This window comes from Copadichromis virginalis, linkage group LG3 (genome assembly GCF_057382275.1).
Source record: "Copadichromis virginalis isolate Kocher_CV1m ecotype Utaka linkage group LG3, C_Virginalis_male_GT1.1, whole genome shotgun sequence".
Taxonomy (NCBI): Eukaryota; Metazoa; Chordata; class Actinopteri; order Cichliformes; family Cichlidae; genus Copadichromis; species Copadichromis virginalis.
Window position 1 is genome coordinate 37,570,774 of NC_140620.1, and position 26,247 is coordinate 37,597,020.

The following is a 26,247-nucleotide window of genomic DNA, read 5'->3' on the forward strand; positions in this document are numbered from 1 at the left end:
TCTAAACACAACCCAGTGTTTATATTGGAGAGGTGTTTTTGCATGAGAAAGGTGGAGAATGACAAGGATCTGACTGTCTGAAGTTACACAAAGATCTGGTTTTGTGGGCAGAGAGAGTGACAGATTCTCTTGAGATTTCTTATTTCAAATATAATTACACTGTTGCAGTGATATGATGTAACCCAGGGACAGGGACCCTAGAAACAGTACAACAGTAAATTATTTCATTTTTCTTTTTAATGAAAATTATTAACCTATGCCCATAAATGTGAAAGAGAGATCTATATGTGCATGCAGCTAAATTTGTGCAGGTCCACCACGACAAACAGTCACGTGTTAGAGAGCACAGCTCATGCAGTGAGAACCTTGTGCGCTGTCCATGGTGCTGAAATTGTAACAGTTTAATAAATTTAATATTTCACTATTTCTGGACGTGTGCAATAAGATGTGTGTGCAAGATTTGATATTAATCTGATACCAAGTAAAATACAAGGCCTGTATCACTGATACTGATACCAGTACCAATACTTTTTAATTATTAACTACATCATCAGATTGCTAATTCTGAATGAAGGAGTTTTCATGACCATTAAGTTTTTTCTTTTGTCCTTTGGATTATTAATTAGTTAAAACCTGGGACCGAAATAAAAACAATAATCTAGCACATCTAATAGTATTTTAACTACAGTAATCATACAGTATCCTTTTCACATTTAGCACAACAGGGTAATTATATTGAATTAAATCTGAGCCATACTATGTTTGTTATATTTGTTTCAATTCCTGTAATTGTTTTCATTTAAATGTTTCAGTCAGATAAATGTATTATATCAATGTTTTAGCATAAATGACACTTTATGAGTAAGAATCAGCCGGTCCCACTTTGAAAATTAAAGTAATATAACTGAAATATTACTATTACCACAGTTATCTACATAGATATTCTCTGCTTACTGCGTTGCTGGACGGTCCTGGTTAGCTGAGCACACTCGGTTACTTGTTTGCCTGGCACTGCTGAGTCAGTGACAGTAAAACATAAAACACAAGAGAGGAGAAGCAAACTGTGGCTGCTCTGTGACACCTGAAAGCAGCAGCATTTACACAGACAGCCAGGTTGCCTCTTTGATGAAACTGCAGCGGTGCACACAGGAGAACAGCAACTGAAGTATCAAGCTCATTACACTCGTATTGATCAACACTGATACAAATGCTGGTATCAAAATTATCAATATTTGAATCAATCTGCACATGATTACTATTTATTTGAGTCCAATAAAACTTTATTAATGAAACTGTATTTTTAAAGTTTGTTAATGTAAATGCTTTGATCACTATGACATCCATCCAAGGCCTGATTATTTTCATGATAGGGTCCAAAGTCAATATCATTCCTCTGTTCTTCAGTCATATCAACATGTTCTCATTCCTTACAATAAATTATAAATGGATTAATGTCTCCCTCTATTGGCCACCAGCTGTAAGCACAGTCCAGTGATTGGACTTGGAAGCTGTGTTCAGAGTTTGACATGGGAAATATGGGACAAGGAACTATAACTTTATATCCACACTGACACTTAAAGCCTCTCACAGGACCGACCTTGAACACTGATGTCTCTCTGATGTGGAGAATAGATGACTTCAAATGTTCTGTTCGCAAGATTTCGGGGAGCAATGAAGTGAAAACAGAATATCTAAATGAACATATCATAAATAATGATAAGAACAGCTGTTAGGAAGCTGGAGTTCATGGAGGAAACCCACACAGATGCAAACTAAAATGAATGTGCATCTAAAAAGTAAAATATGAGAACTTCCATTAAACAACAACTTGAGAGCTTCAAATGTTTGAGTACATTAACCGACTTGATGGTTCTTTGACAATAAATAAATAGCTTCAAATGTTCGAGTAACACATGTAGCAGTAAAGTGAACACAGAAGCACTAAACGAACAAATCAAACAGCTGCTCATGAAATTCCCGCTGTGCTCCTTGTCTGAACTCCTTGTTTCCTCTCTGCTGTGTGAAGTTTGATGAGAACATGAATCAATCATAAATCTGCTGAAAGGAAGACTTGTGGCTCAAACCACAGGCTGTGTTTCCTCTTCTCTATGTGGCTCAGTCAGAAATCAGGAGCTCCTTTAATTTCAGTGCATAAAAAAGTCATGAAGCAGGAGAGAAAGTTAGAAACTATATTGTAAGTAGTTTAAAAGCGATTTGATTTTGATTTATGTGTCACACACAGAGTTATCATGGTCTTGCTGAACATGTGATTGACACTGTCAATATAAATCGGTATTACATGAAAGTACAGGCTGGACCACCTCGAGAAAACTGGAAAAACTGCTACACAGTAAAAAGGCTGCTGAGCATCATCAGAGCAGTTGTTACTTCCCATCATGTTGATAGCTTTATTTCATTTTGGAGGGTTTGAAGCTGTTTTAAATGACAATGAGTGCTTTTAAATAAAAGCTCTCTTTCAGTGGATTCATGCACAACACTGAACAGCTGTAACATGTACTCTCAGTCTGACACACAACAACAACACACTTTATTTATATCACACTTTTATTAACAAAGTTGCAAAGTGCTTCACAGAAAGACATTTATAATATATTACAAATAAAATAAACAATTAAAAAGATAAAAAAAGATCTACAGTACATTAAAGTAAATAAAAATTATTATCTAAGGGGAGAGAAACAAGTGAAACACACTAAACGATTCTTTCTGAAGGAAATATAAACTCAGGCATCAGGATCATTGCTTTGAATTCAAAACCTTCTCCTTTTCACTCAAAGTGACTTCAAGTATTTAAGAGACTTTAAAGAGAAAAAACAGCTAAAGAGCTGCTGTTAAGACTTTAGAGCTGTGGCTGAATTTGGATTTTGTCACAATCTGTGGCTGCAGACTCTGTGGCTCTTTGTAAGGATCCAAATGCAGACAACGAGAGACAAAATCAAAATTTTAACAAAGAAACGTTTTTCATGGCCAACAAACATGAACCAAATCAGGTTAACCAAAAATAAAGAAAGAAAAAAAAAACTAAGCTGGGAAAGCTAAAACTTAAACTAACAGAAAATGTGGAACACTGGGAATACCTTGAAACACCTTGGAAGGATTGAGAGATGATCAGTGAAGTGGAAACACATTGGAAAACAGCTCTGATGAACTGAATATAACGAGACAGGGAAGCCAAACCAAACACACTGAACACGGGATGAAATGCTTTCAAACTAAAACAGGAAGTACACGAACGCACGAGCTTGATGCAGAAACGTGGATAAACAAACAGAGAGACAAAAGACAAAACACAAGGAGAAGACAAAACACACTGACACAACTAAGACACACGGAGGGCGAGTGAGCAGAGACATGGATGACACGACAGACTCTCATAAGCGACACAGGGATGAGACAAACACACAAGTGGAACCTCACAGACAACAAACCATAAACTGGAAATCAAGAAAACTCAGAAACATAGAAAGAACTAAACTCCTGCTTAAACTGTATAAACTTAAACCATCTTCACACTTTCACAGAGAGACTCACAAAAGCAAAATAACCTCAGAATCTTTGGTCAACGACCCAGCACCCTGACAGATTGACATTATTGTAGTCAGAGCTCTCCTCTGCGTCACCACGTTGCCCTGTTGAGGTGATCAAATGAAAGCATTTCAAAACAAACACCTTCTGTTCTCTGCTTAAATGCATTTATTATCAGTGAGAATAATTACCAATAGGGATGGGTATCGAAAACCGGTTCTTGTTGAGAACCGGTTCCCACTGTTTCAATTCCTTGGAATCGTTTGCCATTTTTGCAAACGATTCCCTTATCGATTCCAGTCGCCCCGAATGGCGTCACCACGTTGCGGAGCGTCATTTACCTGGCAGGAAACGGCGCCTAAGCGGCTTAAACGCTCAAAAGTTTGATTATACTTTATGAGAACGGATGACAACAGGGCAACTTGCAATACTTGCAAAGTAGATATTTCATTTAAGGGAGGAAACACTACGAATATGCAAAAGCATTTGCTCACAAAACATGCGATGACCTTAGTCGTGATTTTAATTCCGCTACGGACTCGTGAATCTCAACCCAGCAGCAGCGGTAACGTTTGCACGTCCTCTCCCGTTAACACGGCAGGTAAATAATCAACTAACAGTGCATATTATGTTAGCGCGATCTGCCTTATTACAAAACCTGCTATTACTGTTCATTTAGGTGACCATGATGAGAGAGACAGACAGAGTCTGGCTGGCTCAGATGCTTGCAGTTCTCGCTGCAGTCTACCGGTAGCGTCTCCTTTCAGGCCAGGATAGACGAATGTCACCGAGCAGTGACTAAGTTTGTGGTAAGAGAGAGGTAGCATAGTGGCTAGCACTGTTGCTGCACAGCATGAAGGTCCTGAGTTCAATTCCAACATCAGGCCGGGGTCTTTCTGTGTGGAGTTTGCATGTTCTCCCCGTGTTTGCGTGGGTTCCCTCCGGGTACTCCGGCTTCCTCCCACCGTCCAAAGACAGGCGGTTTGTGGGGATAGGTTAATTGGATAATCCAAATTGCCACTAGGTGTGAATGTGAGTGTGAATGGTTGTCTGTCCCTGTGTGTTGGCCCTGCGACCTGTCCCGGGTGTACCCCGCCTCTTGCCCTATGACAGCTGGGATAGGCTCCAGCGCCCCCCGCGACCCTGAAAAGGATAAGCGGAAGCGAATGGATGGATGGATGGCTTGCACCCATTTACCACAGCAGATGTCCCCGATTTTCGGTAAGTGACTGTATTTAATTGTAGGAAGGGACATTACTGGATATTCTTGTGTAATTGCTACAGAAGAATGTTTATTTTATTATTTTACATTTTTTTTCCCCGGGGACCCTGTGACACCCCATTGAAGAGCCATAGACTGGATCTCTTAAGATCTCACTGTTGGGTTTGTAAGGCCATGCTACTCCTAAATTTCTATCTTGTTCAAAGAGAAGATATAAAACAAAGTTCTAAGCTAATCGACCTTAGTGTTCTCCTTTTTTTAAAAAAAGAATCAATAAGAGAATCGATAAAGAATCGAATCGTTAAACAGAATCGAAAATGGAATCGGAATCGTGAAAATCTTATCAATACCCATCCCTAATTACCAATGTACATTTTGCATTTCAAATCTCACATTTTGTGCACTCACTTGTCTTGTTAATGACTTTGAGCTGAATCACAGATGCGACATTGGCAGCAATGAAATAATAATCTTACTGATGTTAATGTTCCCTTCCGTGAATCTCTAAATTATTATGTTGGAGGGGTTTGTGTGTCCCATGGATCCCAGGGGCTGTGTTGTTGTTGGAGGAGGGGGGGAGGTGCCTCCTGGTAGGGTCTCCCATGGCAAATTTTATCCGGTCCCTCACCCAGGACCAGACAAACAATAATAAAAAAAAAACCTGAATGAAAGGAACAGTTCACTCTGCCCTTGAAAGGGTTAATGGGGTCCCATGAAGCAAGGTCTGGGGAGGGTGCCTAAGAGCAAGCACCTGGTGGCCAGGCATTGGTCCATGGGCATTTTTTGGGCATAGCCCAAAAAAAGGACATGGGTCCACCCTCCTATAGGCCCACCACTCGCAGGAGGAGAGGGGAGTAGATTGGTGCTACATCCACTGTACCGGTACGTCAAGATGAAGAGAGAACTGACCGTAAAAGTGAAGCTCTCAGTTTACATCTCTACCCTCACTTATGGTCACAAGCTCTGGGTTAGTGACCCCAAAGAACGAGATCGTGGATATAAGCAGTGGAAATCAGCTTACTTCAAAGTTTGGCTTGCATCGCCTTTAGAGATAGCGTTAGGTGTTTGGCGGTGTGGGAGGGGCTCAGAGTAGAACCACATTTGAGGTGGTTCAGGCATCTGACAAGGATGCCTCATGTGTGATGTTTTTCAGGCATGTCCCACTGTGAGGAGACCCTGGGGCAAAACAAGGAAATGCTGAAGAGATTATATCTCTCGGCTGGTGTGGGAAGCCTTGGTGTTCCCCCAGACAAGCTGGAGGATGTGGCCTCTCTGTTTAGGATGCTGCCCCCACGACCTGGTCCCAAGTGTAAGAAAATAGTTGGACGCATGGACTTCAATGTTAAACACAGTTATTATATAATCATTCAGCGTCCACAAGCTCAATATTAATGAAAGTTTATACTTTACCATTTTCAGAGTTTTCAGACCTTCTGATTATCTCATAGCCACAACGATCACCTGCAGGTCAGAGAAAATCAGTCACCTCATGTCTGTGATGCTATTTTAAAAAACAAATATTATTGAAAATAACATTTATATTAAAAGCTGCAGCAGATTTAATAAGTACAGTCTTGTTGCAAACAGCAGCAAAATATTATAACTGGATGAAAAACTAACCAGCAAGAAGAGAGGAGTACACTTGCTGCTGATGGTGTTGATTAAACGTCTGCTCATTAACAGCACCTTTATTAAAAATGTAAAATAAGACTTTTGCTTTTAAATGAACCTCGTGATGGATTTGTGTCTTTGAAGGATAAAGAGTTTGTGTTAAGTAAAGGAAAAGGTCTCACTGTTGGTTGTTGTGCAGCGATACAACAAGAGCAGGAGAATAATAATGAGAGAGACTCCACAAACCAGTCGAACAATCAACCACACAGGAGATGAAGAGCTGTCAGCTCCTGACACAGTTACTGTGACAACAAACAATAAAGTTTAATTATACTTTATAATTCATAAAATCATTTTAGGAAACTTCTCAGAAAATAAAGCGAGTTGACTTCAAGCCTTAAAACAAAATTCATTTATAAAAATCCATCAGATGTTTTGATCCTGCTCACCTTTAACTGACATCCAGCTCTGTGCTGACTCTCTTCCTGAGTACTGACACTTGTAGAAACCTTCATCAGACTTTGACACTGCAGAGATCTTCAGCTCCCCTCGGGGATCATTTTCAATAAGTTTGTCATTGTGATAGAAAAACACATTGGAAAGTATTTTTTGTGTTCTTAAACTGCAGCTCAGACTAACAGAAGCTCCCTCAGTCACAGGATGAACAGGACTCACCAGGATAGGACCATTACCATCATCTGTGACACAATCACACACAATTGTTTCAGTCACATCAGCTGGTGCACACTTTTAGAAAAAGCTGACAAACAATAATAAGAACAGATTGTACAAATGCTTTTCATCATGAAGATCTGATCTTGTACACTTAAAGACTACGGTACAAATACTGTATGCCACAAAAAAAATAATGGGAGAAATACACATTTGATGTCTAACTCATTAAAATCCAAGTAGTAAATGTATAATAACATACTCTGTACAGTGATGTTGACTGCACTGCTGAACTCTCCTGATCCAGACTCACACCAGTACACTGCAGTATCTGATTTTGATGTGTTGATGTCACATGTGGATCCAGTCATTCTCCTACAGTCAGAGAGTCGGCCGTCCTCAGAGAACTTCCTCACTCTCCACTCAGTGAAGTTTCCCTCACAGGTCAGTGAGACAGAGTCAGAGGTGAAGTGTTGCACTCTGTCAGGACTCACTGTGAGAGACGCTGCTGAATGAACATCTGGAAACGACATGCAGTGAAGACACAAAGCTCACAGATGTTAGCATTCAAAATATCACTGTGAAAATATACGTTTGCTTTAATGTTTTAAGGTCAGTGCTAAAAGCAATGTTCGTATAATTTTCACCTTCAATGCTACCCCCCCCAAAAAAAACCCCAACAATTTACATTTTTTTGCTGTTGCATTACTTGAAAAAAGATAAACAGAATCAAACTGACCTGCAGACCAGACAAACTTTGGTTGACTGTGATCAGTGTGATACTCTGGGTCTCCTCTTCCAGCTCTGCACACATATCCTGCTGTGTGTGTCTGTCCATGAATGATGTAGGAGTCCTGTGCAGTCCCACTGCCATCAGGTAGCAGCTCATAACTGGAGGATTTCTCTGATAGATCAGGAACAGCTTTATACCAGTAGAAGCTCCATCCTGCAGACGGATGTTCAACCTCACAGTTCAGAGTTACTGAGGCTCCAGGACTCAGCCATGATGGAGACACAGTGAGGACAGGACGGGGTTCATCTGTTCAACAAAGATTTTCTCTCAATCTTTCGTCTCTTAACTCTGAATTCAATGTCACTAAAATGTTGACTCACAAATATTTATGATGAACTTTAAGAGTGAGACTATCTAAACATGTCAAATATCTCAACATGTACTAATAAAAACACATTTTTAAAAACTGTTTCTATTTCCAGGTTAAATGAACTATGACTCTACTTACTGTCAGAAACTGTCAGTGTGACTGAATCACTCCACTCTGTTGTTTCATGCTGTGAACTTTTCATTCTGCCCTTACAGCGATAGTTTCCACTGTTGGATGATGAAGCAGATCTAATCCTGTATTCATTTTGATTTGGAGCTTTTATCATGCTGTTTGTTTCCCACTCATAATCCCACTCAGTGTCTCCTCCATGGATCTCACATCTGACAGTGATCGTCTCTCCTCTGTATATCTCAGACCAGTTTGGATACAGAGTCACAACAGGCCTGTTTGAGGCTGTTACTGTTCAAGAAAGTACAATAAAAACACATGAATGTCAAAAATGTTAATGCCTTTTGTTCTTCATCTTCCTCCTTAATCAGGAATTTATCTGACTTCATGTTAAACTGACCAGTTTTCCCAATCCTGACTGACTGGCTGTCCTCTGTGTAGTAAACTGGGTTTCCTCTTCCTCCTCTGCACCTGTAGAGTCCTTCCTGTGAGACACTGATTTGTCCATTTGAGTGGAAAACTGCATCTTGTGTGGTCAGGGCTTCAGAGGATTTCTCATCTCTGTACCAGTAGTATTTCCATCCAGATGATGATGATGGGTTCACAGAGCAGGTCAGGGTCACACTGCCCCCTACTGGAACAGCTGTGTTATCAGCTCTCAGTTTGGCCTTTGGTTTATCTGCAGTTCAGTTTAGAAAAAGAACAAAAGTCAATGACTGAATCGTGTACATACGGATGTTCACTGTTCATAGACACAAACTACATCTTTCTTGGCTGCTACCTCAAAGCAGATTGTGCGCTGTCAGTCCTGTGTGCTGCATGTGACTGAATCAAAACCGTTTAAATAACTAGATGTAAATGGTGAACATCAACAAATCTTGGTGATCTTGAAGAGATACAAATTGTACAATCGTTTTGATCAAAGCTGTGAAAGTTTTATATTTTCTTTGCTGTATTTAAAAAGTACTTGAAGATTGATTAATAAGCTGGTCCGTCTTTAGGACCTGGGAGTTTAAAGGGATCAATCTCAATCAGCCTCCTGCTAAAGGTGAGTGGCAGTGACTCAGAGTTATGAGACTGTTAATCATAGAAACAGTACCACTATTTTTGGTGGTATGTCTGTGTGTGTTTATTTATTTGATCAGATGATAGTTCAGAATTACTTTTATTCTTTTTATAGAAATTGTAGATCAATTGTTATTTGTTTGAATATATTATTTATTTATCCTGTTTATATCATTATTGTCCTCAGGTGATGGAGCAGCAGGTCAGCATTGGCGTCTCTATACCAGCTGAAGGTTCATGACACAAAGTGGTGACAAACTGTCTACAATGAGGCTACTATCAGCTGCAGCTCTTTGTCTGACTAACAATGTAACATGCTTTGTAGACCATTGAATTCATCCTGTGCTGACCATGATGACATTTGTCAAATGGAGATCACACAACAAACATGACTTACTTGATGCTGACAATGTGAAGGCTTCACTCCACTCTGTTGAAGAATATGAGTCATCTCTGCGTCGACTCTTACACATGTAGTCTCCACTGCTGGACTCAGAAACACTGAATGTCACATCATTATTGTGTGTCCACTGTGTGGGTGTCCTGGGTCCTCTCCATTCATACCACCACTCAGTGGTTTCACCTCCTTCCTGCACCTCACATGTCAGAGTGATCATCTCACCTCTGAATATCTGAGGCCAGTTGGGTTGTTGTTTTACAACAACTTTATTGGAAACTGTTTACACATATTAACAGTTGAGATACAAACAGAAACATGAAATCAACACAGAAAACTTTACATTGTATGTTTGATAATCATGAGTGAATGTATATTTCAAACTAAATGACTGAACTCACAGGTTATGTCAATGGTGACATCATCACTTATATCAGTGTAGTAACCTGGGTTTCCTCTTGTTCCTATGCAGCGGTAGATTCCTCCTTGAGATACTCTGATATCTCTGTTTTGTTGATCTCTGATTTGACCTTCAGAGGTTCTTTGGGTTCGTCTGAACCACTCATATTTCCATCCATCAGAGCTCTGCACAGAGCAGGTCAGTGTCACACTGCCCCCTACTGGTATGATTGTTGTTCCTGCTGTCAGTGTGGCCCTGGGTATATCTGCTGTTATGAAAAAGGAAACATGTACATTTTTCATCCTCTTGACTAAAAATACAAGAAAATACATTTAAACTTTAAAAACTGCCCAGATGAAAGAACAAACTTTTTTCTCTGCACTTTAAGACAGTTTGATTTTCTGTTGCTGAATTGTGTCTATGTCAACATGATGCCAGAGCTGCAGTAACTCTTACATCACAAAGTAAGGATAGTAAAACTATTTGTCCATTTTCTGGCCTGAAGAAGTTACACTGAATGTAAACTAATGGAGTTCACTGCTGAAGGAAACACAATGATGTGTTAAGAGGGAAATGTTTGGTGTTTGTTTTATACTGTATAATAGAAAGAAGTCACCTTTTGTGAAGGTTTAAATGTTTCTTTTCCTTTTTAAAACTATATTTTTATCTGCTGTTGCTGTTATTATACATTAAAACACATACATGTAGTAATGATCGATTACAGCATTTGTGAGCAAAGTAACAGGTAAAATACAGCAGTCCTGGTTAAAGTTTCAAATTTCACAGCATGAAAAAAGTTTCCATAACAAAATTAATTAAAGATACTCTGTATTTTATACTATTTCTGAATATTTGAACACACATTATGAATAAATGCTACTGGTTACAGTGATAAAGCAGGGAGGTCTTCATTGATACAGTCAGAGACAGTAACTAACATCAAATATCAAAAATCACATCATTAATAATATCAGTAAATCAAACATATCCATCACTTATGTGATTCTACATTCACACACACACACTGAACTGGACCATCTTCAGGTTCTGTGAGTGACTTTAAAGGGCTCAATCTCAGTATCCTCCTGCTGGAGGTGACTAGTGGTGGAGATTATGGTAGTCATAGTAACAGTAGCAATATTTTTATGTTTATGTTATATTTTTAACTTCCCTCCCTCGATTCTCCTCCATCTGCTGCTTTGCTCTGGTGTCTTTTTTGGAGTGAAGCTGGTGTGGCTCCAACCATAAATGTTTTCAATTGAGCTCTAAATCTAATTGGTCATCATTGCTTTTTGTATTAAACACAGTCATGTGTGTGTTTTATTTTAACAAATGGCAGTGTTTTATGAGAGGACAGGCCAGAATGACTTAAAAAAAATACAAACTGTAGATTTATTGTTATTTGTTGTAAACTACTACTACTACTACTACTACTATTATTATTATTATTATTATTATTATTATTATTATTATTATTATTATTATTATTATTATTATTATCTCTGTTTATTTCTGTCAGTATTGTCCTCAGGTGATGGAGCAGCAGGTCAGCATTGGCGTCTCTATACCAGCTGAAAGTTCATGACACAAAGTGGTGACAAACTGTCTACAATGAGGCTACTATCAGCTGCAGCTCTTTGTCTGACTAACAATGTAACATGCTTTGTAGACCATTGAATTCATCCTGTGCTGACCATTATGACATTTGTCAAATGGAGATCACACAACAAACATGACTTACTTGATGCTGACAATGTGAAGGCTTCACTCCACTCTGTTGAAGAATATGAGTCATCTCTGCGTCGACTCTTACACATGTAGTCTCCACTGCTGGACTCAGAAACTCTGAATGTCACATCATTATTGTGTGTCCACTGTGTGGGTGTCCTGGGTCCTCTCCATCCATACTCCCACTCAGGGGTTTCACCTCCTTCCTGCACCTCACATGTCAGAGTGATCGTCTCACCTCTGAATATCTGAGGCCAGTTGGGTTGTTGTTTTACAACAACTTTATTGGAAACTGTTCACACATATTAACAGTTGAGATACAAACAGAAACATGAAATCAACACAGAAAACTCAACATTGTATGTTTGATAATCATAATGAATGTATATTTCAAACTAAATGACTGAACTCACAGGTTATCTCAATGGTGACATCATCACTTCTATCAGTGTAGTAAACTGGGTTTCCTCTTGTTCCTCTGCAGCTGTAGATTCCTCCTTGAGATACTCTGATATCTCTGTTTTGTTGACCTCTGATTTTACCTTCAGAGGTTGTTTGGGTTCGTCTGAACCACTCATATTTCCATCCATCAGAGCTCTGCACAGAGCAGGTCAGTGTCACACTGCCCCCTACTGGTATGATTGTTGTTCCTGCTGTCAGTGTGGCCCTGGGTTTATCTGATGTTATGAAAAAGGAGGAAAATTATATAAATATGCAGATGATTCATTAAAATTGCATAAAAACAATCAATCATACCTAAAACAGATCTGAAGATTTTCAGTTAGTGACTCTGGGTAAATGGATATGGCCCTGGGTCTATATGCTGTTATGAAAAAGCAGGTAAGAAAATATACACCTGATACAATGTAAATGTAAAATATCCTAAATTTTAAAAGATTTCTTCAAGTGACTCAAATTCCAACAAAACAAAATCTACACAAATATTTTCTTTATATTGTTTTTTCTTTCCTTGCAGTTTAAGACATTTCAAATTTTCTCTGATTTCTGTCTCAACATGGTAACAGAGCTGCAGTATAATGAAGGGAATGAGACACAGAAGGAGAGCACAGCTGGGAGTAATAGACTATGTGCACATTAGCATATGCTACTTCCGGTGGGGAAACTCCTGTAGGGCGCTTCGTTTCCGGTGTTATATTCGCTCCTTGTTTACTGCCGCTTTTTCCAAAACAAGTCAACCAAATTGATGAATCGAGGTGAGATTTACATTTCTCGAGATGTCTTGGGCATTTACGGAATATGTATGTAGATGCTGTTCATAGACCTGTCGATATTTTTTCCCCCGCGCCTCAGAGCAGAACAGAGAAAGGATTTAAATTCTATATTTCTCAGTATTTGTAAACAGCGGTCCCTCGTTTATCGCGGGTGTTATGTTCTAAAAATAACCAGCGATAGGTGAAATCAAGTAGCCAATTTTATTTTTTTGATGGTGGTAAACGTTTCGTCGACATTGTTGTGTTTGTTGGGGAAAAAGCAGTGTGACTGCACTTCAGAGTCACACTGCTAGCCATCGATGCAGCGATTGTGTACTGTGCAGGAGAGACGGCACGGAGGAGATCGTCTGCAGCGATCAGGACGCAGGACACAATGTGATGTAAAAAAAAAAACCGTGCAAATTTGCACTAACAAATCTGCTAAACAGCGAGTTGAAAGGTGAACCGCGTCATAGCGAAGGACCACTGTAATTTTGAAGGTAAGTCACAACATACCCTTCATAAATACTAATGTATAGAAACCCTTACCAGCAATCATTCATTTTTTGTGTGGCTTTTTTCACGGTTTGTTAACATGCTGGGTAGGTGTGTGCTTGACTAGCTGATATCGACATAACAGGGAAACATCTGGTTTGACTATTCTTCACCTGTAGTTTGAATGCTGAACATTTGCCTGTTTAAATTATAAGACCAGTCACTATACAGAGATGTGCTTCTGAATGTGGACGATGTGTCTTCTGCTGCAGTGATGCAGTTCTGCTTGTGTTGAGTGTAGAGATGGCACGATACCACTTTTTTATGTCCGATACCGATACCGATATCATAAATTTGGATATCTGCCGATACCGATATGAATCCGATATAGTGTTTTTTAATCAACAAAACTGTTTTTTTAAAATATCTTGCTGCATTTTGCAAGTCTGCAAGTTCATACTCAAGTTTAAAACAACAACTACACTAAAGCTATTCTGTTATACCTGTATACAAAAAAAATATTTCATAGTTCAGCAATACTGATCAATCTAATAAACTTAGACCTACACCATTCTCCCTATTCTGGTATTTTAAAGAGTACTTAGCGTAAATATTAAGCAACCTAACTAATAGGGTTCCAACTCCCAGCAACAACAAAAATAAATAAATAAAAAATAGGGAACCACCCCTCACGCTCCACCTCATGATGCTTAATCGACGTAATCAACCTTAATTTGATGCAGTGTGAAAAAAAATGCACAGAAATCAATTATTTTTCAAGAAATATTAAATAGATTCAACATCTTTCTTCAACAAAATTGCAGACTGCACAGATGGTACCTTCCCAAAGGAAAAAGTACTATAGCTTACTAGGGTATATATATTAGACTTAATAGTCACTATATACAGTAATTGACTTCTATTCGGTTTACATCAAATTAAAACTTTGGGTGTCAGATAATTATTTATTAAAAGCTAGACATTTTAAATGAGAATAAGAAAGAAAAGTATGTCTTTGTGCCCCCTTTTCCCTGTTAATGCCCTATCGGCCCCCCTGGCTAAACTTTGCTAGATCCGCCCCTGCACAGTTACCAGCGTCAGCTACGTAGAAAAAGATCCTCGAGTAGAAAGTAAGATTAAATAAATTCTAACAACAGCTTATCAAGCTTAAACGTGCTGCTGTTGTTCAGCCGCTGGTTTCCTCTTTCTGGTGCAAAGTGGGCCAAAAACAAACAAGAGAGACTCGCTACAGAAAAGCCGATCAGCTGATCATTTAAGCAGTTTCACGATTGAAGTAGCAGCCGGAGAGCGAGAGGCAGTCGCTCGTTAAGCTTAACGCAGGAATGCTTTACAAACATTCAGAGATGGACTTACACACTTGCTTTACTTCTCTCGGGATAACTTTGTCGGAGATGAAATGCCAGGTTGCTAGCGAAGCTCCAAATGCTATCCAGACCACCGACAGGTCCCGCATGCCACAGCCGCTCTATCACGTGATGCATATTGCTCCGTGCTAACCTGAGGTGAGTTACGGCGTGTTGCAAGTTTTGTGAGGTGCTTTCGTGATATTTAATGGATCGGATTACATTTTTTATTTTTCTCCGATATCCGATCCAGTAATTTAGGTCAGTATCGGACCGATACCGATACGTAATATCGGATCGGTCCATCTCTAGTTGAGTGATGTAAACAACTGATTGATCTAAACTCTTTAAACGTCAAAATTGATCATTAGATTTTTTTATGACACACAGTGGTGAGTGTTCCCACCTTCTGCTCTTTGTAACTTAACGCGATCTTTCAGTTTTTGTGTTTTGGACATGATTTTGGAGTATATCTTCGCAGTAGCGATTGACCACAAAGTAAAGCTACAAGAAATGTACAACCCCAGATCCTGTCTCAAACCAGGAAGTTATCATTTTCTCGTGCACAGGGTCTATTAGGGGGACGAGACAAGGGAAACAAAACTAGAAACACTGACATGAGACGCAGACCTTCAAAATAAAACAGGAACAGAACATAGAGATCTGAAACGTGGGACAGAAATGCACAGAGTAAACACAACATGAACACATAAAACAAAACCTAAGAACTAAAACCGTAACAGCCATAACTGATCCTGGGGTAATAATAATAATAACTGCAATAATCAAAACAGCAAAGGACTCAGAACATAAAACATATTATAAAATACCAAAACACACGAGACTCAAAATGCTGAACCGTGACAACTGGAGCATCAGGGGCCAAATCACAAAACACGTTTATGAACGACTGAGCCACACATTTAATTTCTGACTGATTAACATATTATCATTAAAAATAAAAACAGTATTATCAAATATTATAACCCCATTATTGTTTATTATTTTTTAACTTTATAACACTTTATATATTCAGAAATAACTTGGCAGGTTGGGGCCGTAAAACACTTTGTAACATAAGTTTTTGTCATAATATTATCCCCCTCTGATCTCCAAACTTTGGGGAATCCATGTTGTTTTATTTCTTATGACATTTTAAACTCACCAGTTTCCTGAATGATGACTGGATCACTTTCTACTGTGAGTAAATTTGTCCCTTTTATACGTCCTCTGCAGGCGTAGATGCCGCCTTTAGAGGTCACAAGTTCTCCCTTTGATTCACCAGCTACTTCGAACTTCTGGTTAGAGTAAAAACTGGGTTCTCTGAACCAGTCATATTCAAAGTCAGCAGAGTTCTTCACATCACAGGTCAGTGTGATGTGAAGAACAGCAAAACTCAGTGAGATAATCTGCACTACACACACTGTTGATGTTTTCAGATCAGATAAACATGAGAAGAAAATCTACATGTATGAAGCCACAGCTCTTCAGTAAATGTACAGTTTGTATCGTGGGTGTGTGCTTGAGTGCTCACACACTTAACATGGTTATATTAACATTTTAACCAATAAATCAATGAAATGTTTGGTTCATGATACAAAATATAACACAGAGGACGTCATTTAGAGCAACACAAGAAGAAGAAAACAGTTTCTCACCTTCAGTGTTTCCATGTCTGACTGTACTGAGCACTAAAATAATGAATGAAACATCATCAGACATTATACAACTGACAAAATCACAATAAATATATAAACTGAGGTTTTTTTTTTAAATCTTCACATGGCACAGTTATTACTCATCACCAAATATATGTGTTTCTATTAGCTGTGAAACCAGCTGGAAACATCTAGTCTGCTGTGTTGAAGCTGTCAGGTAAACAGGTTAAAGCAGTGATACACTGTAATTGTCACCAGTGAGAAACATTTTCCTTCATCACTGCCATTCAAACAGTAAAGGTGTGTATTGTACTCACAGAATAACCCCAGCAAACAGAGCAAAGAGTGCCCCATCCTCACGTCCAGCCCTGCACGCTGATCTGCATCTAATCTCAAAGGTTTCGACTTTGCCTTGATAAAGAGAAGCTGCACTTCATGTAGATAAGACCAGAGTTTATATTCAGCTCCTCCTTCTATCACCTCTCTGTGCTTCCTTCCTTTTACACCAACCTCAAACAAGACCTGTAGCTTTGACCACAGCAGTTGTGTGACGTGTTCACATTTCCTGTCCACTGCAAACATTTAAGTTTCTTTCCTGTTTAGTGTTCCTACCTTTCTCTGTGATATACAAAGGTGCTCTGTTGCTTAGTTACTGACACACTTTGCAGGTCATAGTTTTGTCTTTGTTGTCGTGTCCTGCCTCCACCCTTCAGTATCACAACTACAGACTCACTGATCTGTCTGACTGAATGTGAACAAATTTATCTTTGTCTCCTCTGACAGAAGAATATCCAACCAACATTCATCAAGTTTCTTTTCATCCTCTTTAACAAAGTTTGTTGCTTGGCTTTTTCTGCTCACGTTAAAGAACCTGATGTCTACAGACACACATGCAGTGCACAGATTAACCAGCGGGGATCAGCAACTCATGCAGAGCCCTCAGCTGAGACATCCAACATGGCTGACATCAGTCAACGAGCCTTCAACGATTCCTCAAAGACATTTTTACCAGTTTTCTAAAAGATTTTTGAACATTTTGAAAGGAAACTCAAAGTTTAATGTGTTAAAAAGAAACTTTATGTTTCTATTTGAAGATAAACTGAGAAACAAATTGTACAAAAATGCCAGATGCAGCTAAAAAAGATTTTTTCCACCTCATGTGAAAAATATTTATTTCTCAGAAGGTTCAAAAAAACACACCAGCTTATAAAAAGTTTTCATTTTATTTATGATTCAGGCTTTAGAGGATTAATATCTGAGCTTCTAATAAACAAATAAACAGAGGTCTGATATCAGGACTGTAATAAAATAATTATTCGATTTCTGCCTTTTTTCATTGATGTTGCCACAGTCTGTCACAGCTCCACAGCTCTTCCTTGTCAGTGGGATGTGTTAGTTATCTTCCTCACCTGCTCCAGTCAGCTCAGGTTGGCACATTTGTTCTCCATCCTCAAATAGCTGCACATAAAAGGACCGACTGTTCATCCACTCACTGAGTTACAGCACACTGAGGAAACTAGCCTGACTGCAGAGAATCACCCTTGTAGTTTATCCACTTAATCCAGTCTTCTTCTGTCTCTGATCTTCTCCAGTGTTCAACCTGCAAACCTTCAGTTGTGCAAACACACACCTGCTGTGGAAACACACACCTGCCTGTTCACTCTCTACTCATCTGAGCTCTGTGTGATTACATTTAGAGAAAGTTGGTCCTGTTTTAGCATCTTGTTTTAGATTTTAGATTCTTATGGTTTTCTTTTTCAGATAATAATAATAAATATTAACTATTAACAGTAAATTAGCAATCAAGGCAATTTACACACCGAGGTGTTATTTATAGTAAAATGAAGATCAGTAAATATTTTCTCATGTTTTAAGGAGTGTGAAAGACAACAAACCAGAACGTGTAAAACTCTGAGCTCTGTATTCTGCCTGTTTAACGTCTCACAGTCTCCTCATCATCTGTCTGTGCTGTCAGAGCTAAAGCATGTGATCTGGAAGGCAGCTCATATTTAGCTTCAATTGTTCTTCCTCATTTTAGTTCTGCAGGCTGATGGAAATAATGAAGTCACTGTAATGTTTAAGTGCAGAGATGGTGCAGATAAGCCTGCAGCTATGAGGTCACCAACAGTTACAGAAATATTCACACGTTAAAGAAAAAACTTTTCTTAAAGTGCAAAAAATGAACAAAAATATGAAGAAATTTCATTTTGTTTTCAATTATTAGCTTTGAATAAATTAACTTTGGTGCAAATGATTGTTTGATTTACGGATTTATTACATTGATTAATGAAAAATGATGAAGAAGAGGCACTATTTTATAAAGATAACTGAATATTTGATGATCATTACTGTTATTCCAGTACAGGCACATCATGTAAACATGTGTCATGCACACAGAGGTCAAAGTGAAATTCATACTGTGCTCTTTGTCTGTGCTCCTTGTTAACTCTTTGCTGTGAGCTGATAACATAAAACTAAACATCAGCTACACTGAAGACTTGAGGCTGAAACCACAGGCTGCATTTCCTCTGTTCATGGTGACCCAACCAGAAACCATGAGGCCTGTCAGTGGATAAAAATAAGCCTGTGGCAGAAAAGATGGTGACCACCAACAGTCTTTCACACACATGTAAGCTGCTCAGAAGAGTAAAGACGTTATTCTTTGCAGTTTGATCTTGTGATACTGTTTTGATATTGATTCTTGAATAAAACATAATCAATGCATCTCTTTGCAGATCTGAATTTATTTAAAATTTCTTTCAGTGTTTTAAAAGTTTTACATCCATCAGAAATATACAACATTTTTAATTTGCAAAAACTTCAAGAGATTTATTCAAAAACACAAACACAGGTCAAAAATAACCTGCACTGGTGCTCAACAGCTTTAAATGTTAGCAAATCTTTAACTGAGGTTGTTGAGTTTGACTGTGCGCTGTGTATTCAGACACATGATGGCAGTGCTGAGAAGTAAAACAGAAAGACTGTAACAGCAGCACAATAATCACACACTCAGAGTAAATGCATAAAACAACAAGAACAAAAAACACTTTTAAGTGTGATTCAGTCATTCAATTTATTTCAAACACATAATAAACTGAATTATTGCTGATCAAATAAACAAAAATACACTAATATAATAATCAAAAACACCGGAGCACTGAGGCCTCGATCCTGTAGGATAATATTTTAACTGGTAATTTAAAGATTAATTTAAATTAATCTAATTTAAAGGCTTAAAGAAAGATAAATTAAAAACATTCAGTCTATACCTTGAATCTCTGCTAAAGGGCAGTACGATCACTTATATGGTGACACGATCTCCTCAGCACACTCTGTTCACACTCCAAAACTTTGCAGCATCCCAAAAACACCACAGTCCACAGCCTCACACCAGAACAAAGGAGAGAAGAAGAAGAAGAGCACCTGCTGCTACTTCCTTTTTTATACCCTCTGTTTGATCCCCTGGGTCCTAAAGCCGTTACACTAATCACAGTAATAATAATGAGCAATAACACTAATAACATTTCAAACACTTTAACGACCTGAATTATTGCTGATCAGATAAAATAAAAATACAATAATAACAGTAAGTTATGAAGAGCTGTAAGAAGCTCACTTCTTTTTCATTAGTAGCTGAGAACCAGCATAAAGTTGTATTACTGCCACCTACACAGCTGTGATGGTAACAGCAGACTCCAAACACTGTTCGTCTTTCAGACTCAGAGTCTGTGCAGAATTTCTCTCACACCACCATTTATTAACCCTGCAATAAAACCTCTAAACTTTCTGCTTCTGCATCCTAATTCACAGATTTAATTAAATCAGGGAACACAGGACTGCATGACATTTTATTAGAAACTAAAATGACATAAAGTCAACAAATTAGTTACAAATGGTAACAGGACAAAATGAAAAGTCACCAGTGTAGTTGTAGTTGCTCTCCCACTTTATAGGACAAAGACATGATTGATAGTGAAGAGGGAAACCCATCTACAGCACAGCTGAGCTATTAGAGTAAGGTGACCACTTGTTGACTTGTAAAAGACTATATGACATTTTTTATTTCACCATTCATTAACTGCACAGAGATGTTATTGTTTAAATATGTTTTCTTCATGTAAACAGTATTATAAAGGTTCTTCATGACTGGCGCAAGTGTCCTCTTTTTTGGAAATCAAATTATGGTCACCCTGTATTAGAGGATATGATCAGCACTGTTTATCACCGTCATGCTGATTTTGCAGAAAAATGCCAACCAGGCTCAACCCAGCTGGTTAAGTTTACACCTGACTGACCTGTGCCTCCTCCTCACTGTGACTAAACAATCAGACTCTGCAGGGTCAGACAGATGTTTTGTTTCTGTCTTGTTCTTGGTTGAACCTGTCTGGATTTTTAGCTCTGAGGTTTGTGTCATATTAATGAATTATAATACTGCTACTTCTCTGAGTCGTGCTGACCGTGATTGATGCAGAGCTTTAATTCTCTGTGATGTTCTGTCTCCATGCAATCTGTCATATGAGATTTAGCCCATGTACAAGTTATCTTTTCATTTAACTATCAGCACATAGAGAGATGATCTGGTTAGTTTGTGGATAATTTCATACAGGAAACAAAAATCAAAAATAAACATAAAATGTTCAAATGTCAAAAGATTTTATTTCTACCTTCTAACTAAAAGATGCAAAAAATGATCAGAAACACAAAAATATACATGAAATACATTCAAATGTATTCACTGCCTATGATATAATTCTTATTTATATAATGTAAACAAACACAGTTAAAGTATTTGTTGGTGCCCATATCAGTATTTACACTGCAAACACTGACTGTAAATTGTGCTGTCAGATACTAAACATCACATATTTCTCACTGCTGTTGGAACATGTTAGATACAGTCAAGGTTTATTACAATTTTTTTTGTAAAAGTAACCGAAGATAAAGAGCATGAATATTGAATATGAATACACCTCCATTTGGTTTATACTGAATTATATGATATTATGATGTAATATTGTAACTGCCCATAAAGCTGAGCATGTCTGATATTTGGGCAGCAGAGGAGCAAGAGTGGCTTCATAACAAGCTTCTTCTTGGCTTTGCTGCTACAGCTCTCCTCACTGACCTGTAAGACAAGCACAAAGAGACAAAGTGATTTCCAACATGTAAAGATATTATGAGCTGAAGACATTTAATAATGTGAAGAATGAATCAGCCTGCATGGCAGCAGAATTACTGAGAGAGCTTCCTGATGTGACTTCAGAATAAACTGCTGCATCAGCTACAGGACTTGATGTTCCTGTGAATGAAGAGAAGATCATTGAAAACAATAATATCATTAACCAGGAGGAAACTGGATGTCTCCACTGATGCAAAGATAAAAGAGAAGATTTTAAATAGCTGACAAAGTGTGAATACATAAATATAAATATTAAAATAAACAGATTTACATTGTAAGAGCAGATAAACATGTTGAACAATATTCAGTGGAGATGATGGCAGACTTTGCTCACCTTTGTTTTTCTTGGCTTTTTCTTTTTTGGGCTGTTTGACCTCAGCATACATCAGACTGTCCTCTAAAAGAGACGTCAGAGCTCAGGACACATTTGTTCAGCACAGATATGATGACAAGAACATTACAGAGTAAAAAACATGAGAGAAACTATTTAGTTGGGGGACATATAGATGGACAATACCATACTGTACAATAACAATATCATTCTGTATATGAAGCAGACAAACTTACACTAAACTCTGAACGGCCCTCGATGTGTATAAGATTCAGTCTGCTGATGTGTAGTGGTCGTATGTAGTAGCTAAGCTTGGTCAGTGAATAACTAAACTCCATGTTGACCTATAATTACCTGCAATATAATGATGTGATGACACGTTCAAGTACAAACACTGAATGAGACTGTTGTGACTGTACCTGCAGCTCCCGTCTTCACCTCAGAGTAAACAGCACTCTGCTCTGGTTTATGATGCTTCTCTGTGAAGATGATCAGATTAATGAAAATAATGAAAACATTTTAAACATTGTAAAAACTTTCCAGGCTTTTTTCTACACTGTGTGTTTTGTGTACTCACTCTTCTTTCTAAGGTTTTGAAGTGTAATAAGAGAGTATGTGACGTCTCGCGGTTCATCTGTACCTGAAATGTAAAAATGTTTGTAAACACATCAAATGCAGTTTGTCTGCTTAAATCAGAAGCTTCTTGCATCTCTAGCTGCTCTGAGCTTTTCTAAATATGAACTGTACCAGTTCCAGTGTCTTCCACTGGTGTGATGGATTCATAGAGGTTAGCATCACCTTCATGAAAACGAAAAGAAACCAGAGTCAGAGTTTCATTTTAATGTCATCAGTCAAAGAAAGATTTTTATTAGTTGTGTTTAAGTCAAATCCAGGACTGTCAGATATTTTCAGAGCATGAACCCATCATGGTGTTACTGTTTGTGTTGTTCTGATATGAAACAATAACATTTGTGGATTCTTTCAGTCGAGTTAAAGATACAATCAGGTTGTAAAATCCTGTTTGTTTCTGATCTTTTGTGCATGTAGTCAGTTGGTTATTTGGTTGTTTGTCCAGCTGGATTTTGATAAATATTCTTTGAAAAGCTGCTGAGCACAAACTGAACCTAAGAAATGTTCCTGTTAATGGAGACTGAATGAAAAGTCAATATTAATAATAATAAAGATCGGTTTAAGTGCTGACCAGGATGAAGAGAGTTGTGTTCATGAGTTTCATCCTGGTTGACTCCATGATTTGTGGAGGAGCCCGGACTGTGACTCTCAGACTGGATCCACCTGAAACAGGAAATAAACACAATAAACTCAAAAGTAACTGATGTTTGTTTAAAATAATAATAAAAAGTATTTTACCAACCTGGTGAAGCAGGAACCTGTGAAAGAGACAAATGTTATTACACATGTTTGTCATGTATAAATTGTTCCACTGATATTTAGTGTCATGAGATCAGAATACATGTATATGTGTGAATAATTAAAGTGTATGCAGTAAATAAACTCTCTAATACAGCATGAAAAGAAGAGGCTCTTACACTTGGACTGTCTGCAGAGATACAACAAGAGCAGGAGAATAATAATGAGAGAGACTCCACAAACCAGTCCAACAATCAACCACACAGGAGATGAAAATTCTGCCAAAGATAGTGACAACAAATAATAAAGTTTAATTATATTTGATATTTTATAAGATAATTTTATAATAAATCCAGTTCATCGATTTTCCTTGACTTGAAACCACTTTGAGTCAACTCCTGCTGTGTTTAAATGACTTGACTCCCCACAATGAACACATAAACACAAGTCTCTTAAATTTCCTCTTAAATGTTGACTTCAGTAAATCTGCGTTACAAACTTTTACTATATAAATATGTCAAAGAGTCAAATCTTAATATAAAGAAACAAAAACTGATGTTTACATTGAGATTTTCTGTTTCCTGTCAGAAACTGTCAGCATGACTCTGCTCTGTGGTTTCATGTTGTGACTCCTGTTCTGCACTACTTGCAGTGTTACTTGTAGAATTGTTACAGAACTAATTGTGAATTTATGTTGATTTGGAGATTTGCTGAAAATGATTGTTTCACATTCATAATCCCACCTAGTCTCCCCTCCTTGGATCACATTCCTGACACTGATTCTCTAGACTCCACATTTTACATGACTACTCATATTCAACCATTTCCAATAAGAACATTTTTACAATGCCAAAGAGGTTACCATGAGATATAATGCTGTTTGACCTTCATAGTAATCCTCAATCATCAATCTATTCAATATTGTTGCTGAATCCAAACTCACCAGTTGTGTTAATCTGAATTTCTTGGCTGTCCTCTGTGTAGTAAACTGGGTTTCCTCTTCCTCCTCTGCACCTGTAGAGTCCTTCCTGTGAGACATTGATTTGTCCATTTGATGTGGGGACAACATCCACTGTGGTATTATCTCTGTACCAGTAGTATTTCCATCCAGATGATGATGATGGGTTCACAGAGCAGGTCAGGGTCACACTGCCCCCTACTGGAACAGCTGTGTTATCAGCTCTCAGTTTGGCCTTTGGTTTATCTGCAGTTCAGTTTAGAAAAAGAACAAAAGTCAATGACTGAATCGTGTACATACGGATGTTCACTGTTCATAGACACAAACTACATCTTTCTTGGCTGCTACCTCAAAGCAGATTGTGCGCTGTCAGTCCTGTGTGCTGCATGTGACTGAATCAAAACCGTTTAAATAACTAGATGTAAATGGTGAACATCAACAAATCTTGGTGATCTTGAAGAGATACAAATTGTACAATCGTTTTGATCAAAGCTGTGAAAGTTTTATATTTTCTTTGCTGTATTTAAAAAGTACTTGAAGATTGATTAATAAGCTGGTCCGTCTTTAGGACCTGGGAGTTTAAAGGGATCAATCTCAATCAGCCTCCTGCTAAAGGTGAGTGGCAGTGACTCAGAGTTATGAGACTGTTAATCATAGAAACAGTACCACTATTTTTGGTGGTATGTCTGTGTGTGTTTATTTATTTGATCAGATGATAGTTCAGAATTACTTTTATTCTTTTTATAGAAATTGTAGATCAATTGTTATTTGTTTGAATATATTATTTATTTATCCTGTTTATATCATTATTGTCCTCAGGTGATGGAGCAGCAGGTCAGCATTGGCGTCTCTATACCAGCTGAAAGTTCATGACACAAAGTGGTGACAAACTGTCTACAATGAGGCTACTATCAGCTGCAGCTCTTTGTCTGACTAACAATGTAACATGCTTTGTAGACCATTGAATTCATCCTGTGCTGACCATTATGACATTTGTCAAATGGAGATCACACAACAAACATGACTTACTTGATGCTGACAATGTGAAGGCTTCACTCCACTCTGTTGAAGAATATGAGTCATCTCTGCGTCGACTCTTACACATGTAGTCTCCACTGCTGGACTCAGACACTCTGAATGTCACATCATTATTGTGTGTCCACTGTGTGGGTGTCCTGGGTCCTCTCCATTCATACTCCCACTCAGTGGTTTCACCTCCTTCCTGCACCTCACATGTCAGAGTCATCGTCTCACCTCTGAATATCTGAGGCCAGTTGGGTTGTTGTTTTACAACAACTTTATTGAAAACTGTTTACACATATTAACAGTTGAGATACAAACAGAAACATGAAATCAACACAGAAAACTTCACATTGTATGTTTGATAATCATGAGTGAATGTATATTTCAAACTAAATGACTGAACTCACAGGTTATCTCAATGGTGACATCATCACTTCTATCAGTGTAGTAAACTGGGTTTCCTCTTGTTCCTCTGCAGCTGTAGATTCCTCCTTGAGATACTCTGATATCTCTGTTTTGTTGATCTCTGATTTGAACTTCAGAGGTTGTTTGGGTTCGTCTGAACCACTCATATTTCCATCCATCAGAGCTCTGCACAGAGCAGGTCAGTGTCACACTGCCCCCTACTGGTATGATTATTGTTCCTGCTGTCAGTGTGGCCCTGGGTTTATCTGATGTTATGAAAAAGGAGGGAAATTAAATAAATATGCAGATGATTCATTAAAAATGCATAAAAACAATCAATTATACCAAAACAGATCTGAAGATTTTCAGTCAGTGACTCTGG

General features: G+C 38.1%; 1 protein-coding gene across 1 annotated transcript; it reads right to left on the reverse strand.

Moving 5' to 3' along the window:
- Positions 1 to 2,648: 2,648 nt before the first annotated feature.
- LOC146714543 (Fc receptor-like protein 5) lies at positions 2,649 to 25,674 on the reverse strand. The gene is made up of 14 exons (XM_085450939.1): positions 25,467 to 25,674; positions 12,287 to 12,550; positions 11,887 to 12,165; positions 10,147 to 10,410; positions 9,746 to 10,024; positions 8,684 to 8,962; positions 8,293 to 8,574; positions 7,791 to 8,090; positions 7,314 to 7,571; positions 6,829 to 7,077; positions 6,562 to 6,681; positions 6,389 to 6,454; positions 6,179 to 6,229; positions 2,649 to 3,650 (listed from the first exon to the last, which is right to left on the reverse strand). Exons 1-14 carry the CDS (start codon positions 25,540 to 25,542, stop codon positions 3,568 to 3,570), a joined length of 2,850 nt encoding a protein of 949 aa, XP_085307065.1. The 5' UTR covers positions 25,543 to 25,674; the 3' UTR covers positions 2,649 to 3,567.
- Between the last annotated feature and the right edge of the window lie 573 nt (positions 25,675 to 26,247).

Coding starts and splice junctions, on each gene's coding strand:
- LOC146714543 (XM_085450939.1), bottom strand. CDS start 25,542: ATGTGTAAGAGTCGACGCAGAGATGACTCATATTCTTCAACAGAGTGG. Junction 8,963..9,745: donor CTTCACATTGTCAGCATCAA/GTAAGTCATGTT, acceptor ACTGAACTGCAG/ATAAACCAAAGGCCAAACTG. Junction 6,455..6,561: donor TCGCTGCACAACAACCAACA/GTGAGACCTTTT, acceptor TTTTTAATAAAG/GTGCTGTTAATGAGCAGACG.